This window comes from Colobus angolensis, unplaced genomic scaffold (assembly GCF_000951035.1).
Source record: "Colobus angolensis palliatus isolate OR3802 unplaced genomic scaffold, Cang.pa_1.0 Scaffold96, whole genome shotgun sequence".
Classification (NCBI taxonomy): domain Eukaryota; kingdom Metazoa; phylum Chordata; class Mammalia; order Primates; family Cercopithecidae; genus Colobus; species Colobus angolensis.
In genome coordinates this window covers 1,545,574-1,559,661 of record NW_012123598.1, presented here as the reverse complement: position 1 = coordinate 1,559,661, position 14,088 = coordinate 1,545,574, and the positions used below count along the sequence as shown (strand labels likewise).

The 14,088-nt window shown below is 46.8% G+C and overlaps 1 protein-coding gene across 1 annotated transcript in view; it reads left to right on the top strand.

Moving 5' to 3' along the window:
* Positions 1 to 14,088, top strand: part of NLRP5 (NLR family, pyrin domain containing 5) — a 59,084-nt gene that overhangs the window by 29,164 nt on the left and 15,832 nt on the right. The window contains exons 10-12 of the mRNA XM_011932436.1: positions 2,358 to 2,528; positions 5,233 to 5,403; positions 13,648 to 13,818. Coding sequence (XP_011787826.1) covers positions 2,358 to 2,528; positions 5,233 to 5,403; positions 13,648 to 13,818 — 513 coding nt within the window. The remainder of the gene's footprint in view (positions 1 to 2,357; positions 2,529 to 5,232; positions 5,404 to 13,647; positions 13,819 to 14,088) is intronic.

Sequence of the window (14,088 nt, the reverse complement as noted above, 5' to 3'; positions counted from 1 at the left end):
CTCCCGAGTAGCTGGGACTACAGGTGCCCGCCACCACGCCCGGCTCATTTTTTCTATTTTTCTTTTTTTTTAGTAGAGACAGGGTTTCACCATATTAGCCAGGGTGGTCTTGATCTCCTGACCTCATGATCTGTGCACCTCAGCCTCCCAAGGTGCTGGGATTACAGGTGTGAGCCACTGCGTCCTGCCTTGACAATGCTCTTACAGTGAAATTAGTGTGGTATATCGTCGCCTGAGACGGGCTTTGCTCCATCAGTGCTTGAGATCCACCCAAGCAGTCAAGTGTTCCACATTTTCTTCCTTTCTCTTGGCGACAGCCGTTCGATGCTATGGAGTACCACAGTTGAACCATTCCTCTGTCCAGGGACATGGTTGGTTGGTTGGTTCCGGTTTGGGGCTCTCACTGTGGTTTGTAAGTCCTGGGAAGGTGGTTTGTTCATTAGATTAGCTTGGTCTAGAGATACAACTATTTAATGTTTATATAGTATTCTGTTCCTTTTTCCTTTTCCTTTTTTTTTTTCTTATTTATTTTTTTTTTTTTTTTTTGAGACTGAGTCTAGCTCAGTTGCTCAGGTTGGTGTGCAGTGGTGTGATCTCAGCTCACTGCAACCTCTGCCTCCCGGGTTCAAGTGATTCTCTGCCTCAGCCTCCCGAGTAGCTGGGATTACAGGTGTGCGCCACCACACCTGGCTAATTTTTGTATTTTTAGTAGAGATGGGGGTTTTACCATGTTGGCCAGGCTGGACTCTAACTTCTGACCTCAAGTGATCCACCTGCTGCACCCTCCCAAATATAGCATTCTGAGACAGACAAGTACAAGCCCTGCTTTGAGCTTTGTTAGTTGGTACATCAACTAACATCAAAGAATAATAAGAAAGAAGAATTTGCACCATGTGTGTGTTTGCCTGGTAACCAGGGAACTGTACTTTAAAAAGATGTAACCCAGGGAAATTGGCCAAAGCATAGATGTTGTCTCAGGATGGAAATGCTGTGCCTGACCTCGTGTGGGGTTTATCTGGGAACAGATTGGAGGAAGCTACATGCTCACTCTTGCTCACACTCTGCACCACAAGTGCAGAGAGCTGGAGCTTGGATTCAAAGAATAAATAGGATACATGTTGTCAGAAAAGATGGATCTAGGCTATTTGGGGCCAAGAAAGGAAAAAGCATGAAGTCACTTAGGTCCAGTTTCCTGGAAGTCTAACGAATTTCCCTTCCCATAACACACAGGGGCAGGGGTATGGTTCTATTCTCTTCACTCCTGTAGCCCCAGAACCTAGAACTGCTCTGTTCCCAACACTTGGCCCGTATTCCCCAAAGTATTTATTGTGTAGAGGGATGGGATGATGAGCTAAGTCTCTAAACGGTAGACTTTGACATTGAAAGATGGATTGGGCCGCATTGTGAAGCGTTTCCATTCACTGTCACATTGAGGAGTTGGAACTTTCCTTTATTCAATAACGACAGATGCTTGATTCTGCGTGTAGTACAATATATTCCAGGAATGTGCTGATGAATGAAATGAGATTCTTTTATTCAATAACGACAGATGCTTGATTCTGCATATAGTACTGTGACATGTTCCTGGGATGTGCTGATGAATGATACGAGATTCCTGCTCTCCTGATGCTCACAGGCCAGCACAGGGAGAACAAAACAAGACAAAAAGAATGATGTGTGCACACACATGGCAGGAGCATGTGTAGGCTTGGAGAGCTCTAAAAGTTCTGTCTAAAATTCAACACAGGCCAGGCGCAGTGGCTCACGCCTGTAATCCCAGCACCTTGGGAGGCCGAGGCAGGTGGATCACCTGAGGTCAGGAGTTCAAAACCAGCCTCGCCAACATGGTGAAACCCTGTCTCTACTAAAAATACAAAAATTAGCCGGGTGTGGTGGCGGGCACCTGTAATCCCAGCTACTCTGGAGGTTGAGGCAGGAGACTTGCTTGAACCCGGGAGGCGGAGGTTACAGTAAGCCAAGATTGAGTCACTACACTCCAGCCTGGGTGACAAGAGTAAGACCCTGTCTCAAAAAAAAAAAAAAAAAGGTGGCTGGGGTGCGTTGCTATGAATGTTGAAACAATGGAGGGAGGTGGGGCAGGCACGTTTAAGGTCTAGCTTACCCGGAAGGCGACCTTCAAGAGACATGAACGAGGACATGAGCCCCATGAAGACATGAGGGAGGGGAGGAGGGGAGGTTGCAATGGAAGGAACAGCAACTTTTCAGGCCCAGAGGCAGGAGCAGACAGAGTCCGAGGACCAGGAAAATGGCCAGTGCCGCTGGCGTGTGCTGAATAGAGGGGAAATGGCCTGCTTTGGGCGAGAGCTGGGATTGTTTCATGCTGCCTGTCTCTGCAGGCTGGATCGCTGTGGATTGACCCACACCTGTTACCTGAAGATCTCCCAAATCCTTACGACCTCTCCCAGCCTGAAGTCTCTGAGCCTGGCAGGAAACGAGGTGGCAGACCAGGGAGTGACGCCTCTCAGTGATGCCTTGAGGGTCTCCCAGTGCGCCCTGCAGAAGCTGACGTGAGTGCCACTTCCTTTCCGCCGGGATTATCGTAACTTCGATTCTCCAGTCATGGTGGGAGGGGAATGCGCAGATGCACAAACAGGGTGAGGAAGGAAGTTGGGACCTCCCGAGACTGCCCCAGTGTCGGGGTGTAAGAGTGACCTGATAAACATCTGTTCTTGCTGCCAAACTCGAAACGGGAGATACAAGGTGGAAGCGGGAATCGGCCAGATGGAAATTGAATAATGACCTTCCCTCCTGATGGGCGTGAAGCTTATGTGTGCAGCTTACACTGTGGGTTAGTGAATGCTTGGCCCCACGACTGGAGAGAGATGCCCACTCAGTCACTCAAAGAACGTGGGTGGGGGTCAGGCTCCCCTCTGCCTGGTAAAGTCCAGGCCAGAGCTCATGCATTCTGGGCTTCTGGGCACAGAGAGGCTCAAAAAGGAGGGTCTGACCAGAGCATCACCCAAAATCCCAATCCCACCTCCTCCTCGGGAGACAAGGGAGCCCAGAGCAGGGATGAACCCAGGCCTGTGTTATTCTAGCAGAAATGCCTCCAAGTGGAAATGCGAGGGGTGGCAGTTCTGTACCCTGACACCTAAAGCGATATCACCTTTTTCCTTTTCCATGTTAGTTTTGCTGCTGCCCAGGCTGAGTGCAGTGGTAAGATCCTAGCTCACCACAGCCTCGACCTCTTGGGCCCAAGCGATCCTCCTGCCTTGTCCTTCCGAAGTTCTGGGACTACAGGTGTGAGCCACTGCGCCTGGCCCAAAGGACATGACTTGCTTACTGATAACTGATCTAGGGAGGGAGGAGAAGCAGCAGCAGAGTTACAGCACCCACTATTCAATGCTTACTAAGCTGTGCCAAGCACTGCGCTAAAATCCCTCCAACCCTTCCTCGCTGAGTTCTCAGAACAGGTCTACGGAGCAGGTGCGGTTGATAACCCAGTTGACAGATGACACAGCTTCGGAAAGGCTGTGTCACGTGTCCCACAGTTGGACAGTGCTTGGATGGTGATGCCGGGAGTCAAGGGTGGGTCCGATTCAGCTGAGTCACCCAGCGTGGCAGCCAGTATCCACGTGTGGCCAGCCAAATCTAAATTACATGGGGAAGTCAGTTTCCTCATCACACTAGACCCATGTCAAGAGCTCAGTAACCCTGTGGGGCTAGCAGCTCCCATTCTGGACAGCACAGCTCTAGGTGACCTTTAATCTTAGCTGGATGGCAGTGCTGGTGTCACCAATGAGACATCCCAGGCTTAGAAGGTGACGGGGTGTGGCCCTGTCACACCCTGAGCTCTCAGTCTTGGGTGTCATATTCTCAACAGGAAGGGGCATTCACTCCAAGTTCTTGTTAAAGCAAAATGTGTATCACTCATGTAGCAGACTGTGTCTGGAATCACTTCAGTGCTACATAAAAAGCTGCTTAAATGGCCAGGTGTGGTGGCTCACGCCTATAATCCCAGCACTTTGGGAGGCTGATGCGGGTGGATCACCTGAGGTCAGCAGTTCAAGACCAGCCTGGCCAATGTGGTGACACCCCATCTCTACTAAAAATACAAAAAAATTAGTTGGGTGTGGTGGAGGGCTCCTGTAATCCCAGCTACTCAAGAGGCTGAGGCAGGAGACTGCTTGAACCCAGGAGGCAGAGGTTGCAGTGAGCTAAAGTCATTCCATTGCACTCTGGCCAGGGCAACAAGAGTGAAACTCCATCTCAAAAAAAAAAAAAAAAAAAAACACTGCTTAAGCTTTGAAAAAGCAGACAGAGTATCTAGATTATGTTGCTCTCTGTTCACTCAGCTGGCGTACAGTGGCACAATCACAGCTCACTGCAGCCCCTACCTCCCAGGCTCCAGGGATCCTCCTACCTCAGCTTCCCAAGTAGCTGGGACTATATGCATGTACCACCATGCCTGGCTAATTTGTTTTTGGACACAGGATCTTGATATGTTGCCCAGGCTGGTTTCGAACTCGGGGGCTCAAGCAGTCCTCTCGCCTCAGCCTCTCAAAGTGCTGGGATTACAAACATATAAGCCATGGTGCCCGGCCTAAGTGTACGTGTAAATTGGAAAAATTGGCACGGTACAGTGGCTCACGCCTGTAATCCCAACACTTTGGGAGGCCAAGGCAGGTGGATCACCTGAGGTCAGGAGTTCGAGACCAGCCTGACCAACATGGTGAAACCCTGTCTCTACTAGAAATACAAAAATTTGCCAAACATGCTGGTGCACGCCTATGATCCCGGCTACTCAGGAGGCTGAGGCAGGAGAATCATTTGAACCCGAGAGGCGGGGGTTGCAGTGAGCTGAGATCATGCCACTGCACTCCAGCCTGGGCAACAGTGAGCTTCTGTCTCAAATAAATAAATAAAAGTAAATAATAAATTGGAAAAATTACTCATCTTGGCAAAGCCTTACATCATGGCCATGTGGGGACTGGAAATGGCCGAGGAGCTAGCAGACCCAGGTTGCCCAGCCATTCCCCGTTGTGACTGGCAGATCTAATCACTCACGATACTTAGAGTATTTTCTTGGGACTGATATGCTGGAGTTGAGTTTGCAAGTCAAAGGCACAGAGGATGTGACTTCACCATATGTCTGCAAGGACATGCCAGCTATGGGGGTGATACGTCTTTCCCCTCTTTGCGAAGGAAGGGGAGAGATGGAACTTGAAGGAGGCACCTCATCATGTCCTCTCTGGCGCGCTCTCCTTGCAGGCTGGAGGACTGTGGCATCACGGCCACGGGTTGCCAGAGTCTGGCCTCAGCCCTCGTCAACAACCGGAGCTTGACACACCTGTGCCTCTCCAACAACGACCTGGGGAACGAAGGTGTGAATCTGCTGTGTCGATCCATGAGGCTTCCCCACTGTAGTCTGCGGAGGCTGATGTGAGTCTGGCTTGCTCCCCTGTGAGGACTTCCTAGCTTTCTAGCATAGCGTGGTGTAGCTCTCAGCAGAAAGCAGTGGGGTGGGGTGTGGACGTCGTCATGTGAAGGGACCTAGTATGTGCCGAATTCTGTTCACATCTCCTAGATTTCATCCTTTCTTGGAAAATTCTGTGTCTGCCTTTGTGTTATCTTACAGTGGGAAGTCATTTGTTCAAGGACAGTCAGTTCTCATAATTGGAGGTCATCACGTTCTACAAAGTCACCCTTGAGCACTGAACCAGCCAACACAGAGCCATTGCCCCTGGGAGAGGTACAGGGTTAGCTTCCTGTGAACCGCTACTCACGTTTTCATCAGTCGAAAACTTTCTGTTTATTGTTTCCGTTCAATGGCTTTTACTTGATACACATTGTTCATTCGTTAACATTGAGCGCATGACCAACGGCACCGTGACTCATGCCTGACAAAGCCCAACTGACAGAAGTGATGGAACTCACAGCCTCCCCACCCTCCCCAGCATTGGAGGGTACTTTGGCGCTACGCTAGGTCATTTTAAACAAAAGAATTGCAGCGGGGTGCGGTGGCTCACGCCTGTAATCCCAGCACTTTGGGAGGCTGAGGCCGGGTGGATCACTTGAGCTCAGGAGTTCGAGACCAGCCTGGCCAACATGGCGAAACCCTGTCTCTACTAAAAATACAAAAAAATTAATGGGGTGTGGTGGTGCATGCCTGTAATCCCAGCTACTCAGGAGGCTGAGGCAGGAGAATCACTTGAACCTGCAAGGTGGAGGTGGCAGTGAGCCGAGATCGCACTATTGAACTCCAGCCTGGGCGACAGAATGATATTCCATCACAAAAAGAAGAAAATTGCCCACAAAAAGCACAAAAATCCAACAAACACGGCACTAAAGACCCTCACAAAGGACACTTGTTGACAGTGGAGAGCTGAAATCAGTTCAGCCTCCACTGGGAGCAACATGGGTACCTGGAGACTCGCGTTCTCTGCTGTGCACACATGCGTGTCCAGAAAGGACTGAGCACTCCCGGTGCTGATTTGGAGAATTACCAACACATTTTAGCAAGTAGGAAAATTCACAAATACAGAATCCATGAATAATGAGAATCAAATGTGTTGATTACTACTGCATTTATTCATTGCTAGTGATAGAGACAAATGTAGTTCTCATTTTTCCGTAAGTTATTGGGGTACAGGTGGTGGTTGGTGACATGAGTAAGTTCTTGTTTTTTGAGACAGACTTGCTCTGTTGCCCAGGTTGGAGTTCAGTGGCGCGATCTCAGCTCACTGCAACCTCTGCCTCCCCTCCCAGGTTCAAGCGATTCTCCTGCCTCAGCCTCCCGAGTAGATGAGGATTACAGGCATGCGCCCCCACACCCGGCTAATTTTTGTATTTTTAGTTGAGACAGGGTTTTGCCATGTTGTCCAGGCTGGTCTCAAACTCCTGACCTCAGGTGATCCGCCCACCTCGACCTCCCAAAGTGCTGGGAGTACAGGTGTGAGACACCATGCCTGGCCAGGTTACATGAGTAAGTTCTTTGTGAGATTTTGGTGCACCCATCACCCAAGCAGTATACACTGCACCCTATTTGTAGTCTTCTATCCCTCATCCCTCTCCCCCTCTTCCCTGCCAAGTCCCCAAAGTCCATTGTACCATTCTTACGCTTTTGCATCCTCATAGCTTGGCTCCCACATATCAGTGAAAACCTACAATCTTTGGTTTCCCATTCTTGAGTTACTTCACTTAGAATAATAGTCTCCAGTCTCATCCAGGTCACTGCAAATGCTGTTAATTCATTCCATTTTACGGCTGAGTAGTATTCCATCGTGTGTGTGCGTGCGAGATATGTATATGTATATATATGTGTGTGTATATATATGATACACACACCATAGTTTCTTTATCCACTCGTTGATATATATGTATACACACACACCATAGTTTCTTTATCCACTCATTGATACACACACACACACCCCATAGTTTCTTTATCCACTCACTGATTGATGGGCATTTGGGTTGGTTCCAAGATTTTGCAATTGTAAATTCTGCTACTAGAAACATAAGGATGCAAGTATCTGTTTCAAATGATGACTCCTTTTTCTCTGGGTGGATACGCAGTAGTGCGATTACTGGATCAAACGGTAGGTCTACTTTTAGTTCTTTAAGGAATCTCCACCCTGCTTTCCATAGCAGTTGGACTAATTTACTTTCCCACCAGCAGTGTAAATGTGTTCCCTCTTCACATCCACCCCAGCATCTACTGTTGTTTTTTTTTATTTTTTGATCATGGCCATTCTTGGAAGGGTGAGGGGGTATCACATTGTGGTTTTGATTTGCATTTCCCTGATTATTAGTGATGTTGAGCATTTTTCATATGTTTGTTGGTCATTTGTCTATTTTGAGAATTGTCTATTCATGTCCTTAGCCTACTTTTTGATGGGATTTTTTTTTTCTTACTGATTTGAGTTCATTGTAGACTCCGGATATTAGTCCTTTGTCAGACGTGTAGACTGTGAAGATTTTCTCCCACTCTGTGGGTTGTCTGTTGACTCTAATGACTGTTGCTTTTGCTGTGCAAAAGCTCTTTAGTTCAATTAAGTCCCAGCTACTTATCTTTGTTTTCATTGCATTCACTTTTGGGTTCTTGGTCATGAAATCCTTGCCTAAGCCAATGTCTCGAAGGGTTTTTCCAGTGTTATCCTCTAGAATTTTTAGAGTTTCAGGTCTTAGGTTTAAGTCTTTTTTTTTTTTTTTTTTTTTTTAAACAGAGTTTTGCTCTTGTCGCCCAGGCTGGAGTGCAATGGCGTGATCTCAGCTCACTGCAACCTCCGCCTCCCAAGTTGAAGTGATTCTCCTGCCTCGGCCTCCCCAGTAGCTGGTATTGCAGGCGCCCATCACCACGCCCAGCTAATTTTCATATTTTTAGTAGAGACAGGGTTTTGCCACGTAGGCCAGGCTGGTCTCAAACTCCTGATCTGCCCGCCTCAGCCTCCCAAAGTACTGGGATTACAGGCGTGAGCCACTGCACCCGGCCAGGTTTAAGTCTTTAATCCATCTTGAGTTGATTTTTGTATAAGGTGAAGAGATGAGGATCCAGTTTCGTTCTCCTGCATGTGGCTAACCAATTGTTTCAGCACCATTTGTCAAAAAGGGTGTCCTTCCCCACTTTAGGTTTTTGCTTGCTTTGTCAAAGATCAGTTGGCTGTAGGTATTTGGGTTTGTTTCTGGGTTCTCTATTCTGTTTCATTGGTCTATGTGCCTATTTTTGTACCAGTACCATGCTGTTTTGGTGACTATGCCTTATAGTTTGAAATCAGGTAGTGTGATACCTCCAGATTTGTTCTTTTTGCTTAGTCTTGCTTCAGTCCTGTGGGCTCTTTTTGGTTCCATTTGAATTTTAGAATTGTTTAATTCTGTGAGGAACGATGGTGGTATTGGGATTGCATTGAATTTTGTAGATTGCTTTTGGCAGTATGGTCATTTTCACAATATTCTACCCTTCCACAAGCATGGGCTGTATTTCCATTTGTTCGTGTTGTCTATTTATTTCAGCAGTGTTTTGTAGTTTTCCTTGTTAGAGGTCGTTTACCTCCTTGGTTAGGTATGTTCCCAAGTTGTGTTGTGTTTTGTTTTGAAGCTGTTGTAAAAGGGGTTGAGTTCTTGATTTGATTCTCCACTTGGTTGCTGTTGCTGTATAGAAGAGCTATTAATTTGTGCACATTAATCTTGTATCCGGAAACTTGAATTCTTTTATCAGTTCTAGGAGCTTTCTGGAGGAGTCCTTAAAACTTTCAAGGTAAAGGATCATATCATCAGCCAACAGTGAGAGTTTGACTTTCACTTTACTGCCTTGGATGCCCTTTCCTTCTCTTGTCTGATTACTCTGGCTAGGACTTCCAGTGTTATGTCAAAGAGGAGTGGTGAGAGTGGGCATCCTTGTCTTTGTTATGCACGCTCCTAAGTGAAGAGACATCCTGAACAAGCTAAGTGTGAGCAGCAGGACTGTTTATTCACTCAGGTGTAAGCGGGCTGAGTCCAAAAAGAGAGTCAGCGAAGGGTGGTGGGATTGGAGCTAGTTTTATAGGTTAGGGGTAAGCACTGGAAAGTTAGTTTGGGGCCGTTTATTGTGGGCAGGGGAAGAATGTCACAAGGTACATTGTCACAAGGGGAGAGGGGTCACAGGGCACAATGTCACTAGGTTGATCAGTTAGGGTACAGCATGTTGCAATCCTAGAATGTTCAAGGCTGGCTAATCAGCTAAGACAGGAGCTAGTTGTTTTTCTTTTGTGGTTTTCCTGTTGTCCTAGACTTTCTTGCTCCAAGAGGCCTTCTGGATGTGTACGTGTGGGTCATAGAGGTCACGATGGCTTGACCATGGTGCAGCCTGCTCAGAAGACCTCAGTCTCGTTCTAGTTCTCAGAGGGAATGCTTTCAACTTTTCCCTATTCAGTATTATGTTGCCTGTGGGTTTGTCATAGATAACTTTTATTACATTAAGGTATGTCCCTTGTATGCCAACTTGGCTGAGAGTTTTCATCATAAAGGGATACTGGATTTTGTCGAATGCTTTTTCTGTATCTATTGAAATGATCATGTGATTTTTAATTCTGTTTGGTGTATCACATTCATTGTACATGTTAAACCATCCCTGCTATGAAACCCACTTGATCATGGTGAATTATCCTTTTGATATGTTGTTTGATTCGGTTGGCTAGGATTTGGTTAAGGATTTTAGCATCTATGTTCATCAAGGATATCAGTTTGTAGTTTTCTTTTTTGCTTATGTCCTTTCCTGGTGTTGGTATTAGGGTGATGCTGACTTCATAGAATGAATTAGGGAGGGTTCCTTCTTCCTCTATCCTGTGGAATAGTGTCAAAAGGATTGGTACCAATTCTGGTACCGATTCTTCTGTAAATGTCTGGTAGAATTCTGTGAATCTGTCTGTTCTTGGACTTCTTTGTTGGCAATTTTTTAATTACCATTTCAATCTCACTGCTTGTTGGTCTGTTGAGGATATCTAATTCTTCCTGATTTAAGCTAGGAGGGTTATATCTTTCTAGGAATTTATCCATCTCTTGTAGGTTTTCTAGTTTATGTGCATAAAGGTGTTCACAGTAGGCTTGAATTATCTTTTGTATTTCAGTGGTGTCAGTTGTAATATCTCCTGTTCGCTTTCTCAGTGAGGTTATTTGGATTTTCTCTTGTCTTCTTGGTTAATCTTACCAGTGGTCTTTGAATTGTACTTATCTTTTCAAAGAACCGGCTTTTTGTTTCATTTGTCTTTTGTATTTTTTTGTTTCAGTTTCACTTAATTCTGCTCTGATCTTGGTTATTTCCTTTCTTCTGCTGGGTTTGGGTTTGGTTTGTTCTTGTTTCTCTACTTCCTTGAGATGTGACCTCAGTGTCAGTTTGTGCTCTTTCAGTCTTTTTGACGTAGGCGTTGAGGGCCATGAACTTTCCTGTTAGCACTGCCTTTGCTGTGTCCCAGAGGTTTCGATCGATTGTGTCATTGTTGTTCAGTTTGAAGATTTTTTAATTTCCGTGTTGATTTCATTTTTGACCGAATGCTCATTCAGGAGCAGGTTAATTTCCATGTGTTTGCATGGTTTTGAAGGTTCGTTTTGGAGTTGATTTCCAGTTTTATTCCACTGTGGTCTGAGAGAGTGCTTGATATAATTGCAATTTTCTTAAATTTATTGAAGCTCATTCCATGGCCTGTTATGGTCTATTTTGGAGAAAGTTCCATGCACTGTTGATTAGAGTGTGTATTCTGCAGTGGTTGGATGAAATGTTCTGTGTAGATCTGTTAAGTCCATTTGTTCCAAAGTATAGTTTAAATCCATTGTTTCTTCAACTTTCTGCCTCATGACCTGTCTAGTGTTGTTAGTGGAGTATTGAAGTCCCCCACTATTATTGTGTTGCTGTCTATCTCACTTTTTAGGTCTATTAGTAATTGTTTTATGAATTCAGGACCTCCAGTGTTGGGTGCATATGTGTTTAGAATTGTGATATTTTCCTGTTGGACAGGCCTTTTTACCGTTATGTAATGTCCCTCTTTGTCTCCTTAACTGCTGTTGCTTTAAAGTTTGTTTCGTCTGATCTAAGAGTAGCCACCCCTGCTCGCCTTTGGTGTCCATTTGCATGAAATGCCTCTGACCTCAGCTCACTGCAGGCTCCGCCTCCCGGGTTTACGCCATTCTCCTGCCTCAGCCTCCCAAGTAGCTGGGACTACAGGCGCCTGCCACCTCGCCCGGCTAGTTTTTTTTTGTATTTTTTAGTAGAGACGGGGTCTCACTGTGTTAGCCAGGATGGTCTCGATCTCCTGACCTCGTGATCCGCCCGTCTCGGCCTCCCAAAGTGCTGGGATTACAGGCTTGAGCCACCGCACCCGGCCCTCAAGCCCTACTTCTGCATCGTGTAGAATCTTAGTCAGTCAGAGACATCATTTTTTTGAGATGGCATTTAAGTGCTGGGAGGTTATCTGGATCCCTCCATCACCATTTATCCATGCTGGCACCAAAGACTGGGCCACCCTCAAGGGTTGGCCCTCACAACTGTATCTGGTTTTTTGTTTTGTTTTGTTTTGTTTTTTGTTTTGTTTGTGTTTGTGTTTTGTGTTTTGTTTTTGTTTTTTTGAGACAGAATTTCACTCTTGTTGTCCAGGCTGGAGTGCAATGGCATAATCTCAGCTCCCTGCAGCCTCCGTCTCCTGGGTTCAAGCAATTCTCCTGCCTCAGCCTCCCGAGTAGCTTGGATTATAGGCACCTGTCACCACACCCAACTAATTTTTTGTATTTTTAGTAGAGATAGGGTTTCACCATGTTGGCCAAGCTGGTCTCGAACTCCTGACCTCAAGTGATCCACCCACCTCGGCCTCCCAAAGTACTGGGAACACAGGCATGAGCCACTGCACCCGGCTGCATCCCTCTTTATTCTTGACCCGATGGCTCCTGAAGATGGACCCTCCCAGCCCCAGTGCTATCATTCTACCCTTAGCCTCCCAAGCCAAAGATAGACTTGGAGGCCGTTTCAGTCATTTCTCCTGCGATAAACCATTCAGATGTTATTTTGGGGGCCACCCACCCCATTTTCCCCATTTTTCCTAGGAATACAAGCACAAAACTTCCCTTTTTGGATTCTAGACCTATCAGCATTTCAGTAATTTCCATCCCCTTTTCTCTCTATCTCGGCTCTGTCAGAGGCTTTCCAATTTCTCCTCCTCCCTGCATTTCCCTCCTCCTCCCCCATGGAGAATCTTGACCTCATCTCCAAGTGGAAGCAAACTCTGCTATGCTCATTTCTTTTAAAGATACCTTCAGCCGGGCCAGATGTGGTGGCACGCGTCTGTAATCCCAGCTACTCAGGAGGCTGAGGCAGGAGAATCGCTTGAACCCAGGAGGTGGAGGTTGCAGTGAGCTGAGATCGTGCCACTGCACTCCAGCCTGGGTGACAGAGAAAGACTGCCTCAAAAAAAAAAAAAAAAAAATTTGTCCAAAGTTTCCTGATTTTTTAATTGTATTTTCTTTAAGCTATTTCCTTAACTATTTCTCCCTTCGCTTGTATCATATTTCGGATTTCCTTGCATTGGGCTTCACATTTCTCTAGTCCCTCCCTGATTAGCTTAATAACTAACCTCTTGAATTCTTTTTCAGGAAAATCAAGGATGTCTTCTTGGTTTGGATCCATTGCTGGTGAACTAGTGTGATTTTGGGGGGAGGAGAAACAGCCTTGTTTTGTCATGTTACCAGAGTTGGTTTTCTGGTTCCTTCTCATTTGGGTAGGTTCTGTCAGAGGGAAGGTCTTAAACCTGGCCAGGCGCAGTGGCTCACGCCTGTAATCCCAGCACTTTGGGTAGGCCGAGGAGGGCGGATCATGAGGTCAGAAGTTCGAGACCATCCTGGTCAGTATCGTAAAACCACATCTCTACTAAAAATACAAAAACTAGCCAGGCGTGGTGGCGCATGCCTGTAATCCCAGCTACTCAGGAGGCTGAGACAGCAGAATTGCTTGTGCCCAGGAGGCGGAGGCTGCAGTGAACTGAGAGCTTGCCCCACTACACTCCAGCCTGGGTGACAGAGCAAGACTCCTCAAAAAAAAAAAGAAAAAACAAATATGGCCCCCTCCTACACAGAAGCAGACTGGAGCTGGGAGGAGAGCAGCAGCTCACTTGAGGTCATGTAGGGGAATGAGTGTCCCGATCTTCTTTCCCGTGTGTGCGCCCACAGGCTGAATCGGTGCAACCTGGACACGGCTGGCTGTGGTTTTCTTGCACTTGCGCTGATGGGTAACACGTGGCTGACGCACCTGAGCCTTAGCATGAACCCACTGGAAGACAACGGCATGAAGCTTCTGTGCGAGGTCATGAGAGAACCATCTTGTCATCTCCAGGACCTGGAGTGAGTTTCCCATGGGTGTTGGGTCAACTCTATCATACGGGGGTCTGGAGTTCCTGAAAGGTCAAGAGAGGCCGGGCATGGTGGCTCAAGCCTGTAATCCCAGCACTTTGGGAGGCCGAGACGGGTGTCTCACGAGGTCAGGAGATCGAGACCATCCTGGCTAACACAGTGAGACCCCGTCTCTACTAAAAAATACAAAAAAAAACTAGCCGGGCGAGGTGGCGGGCGCCTGTAGTCCCAGCTACTCAGGAGGCTGAGGCAGGAGAATGG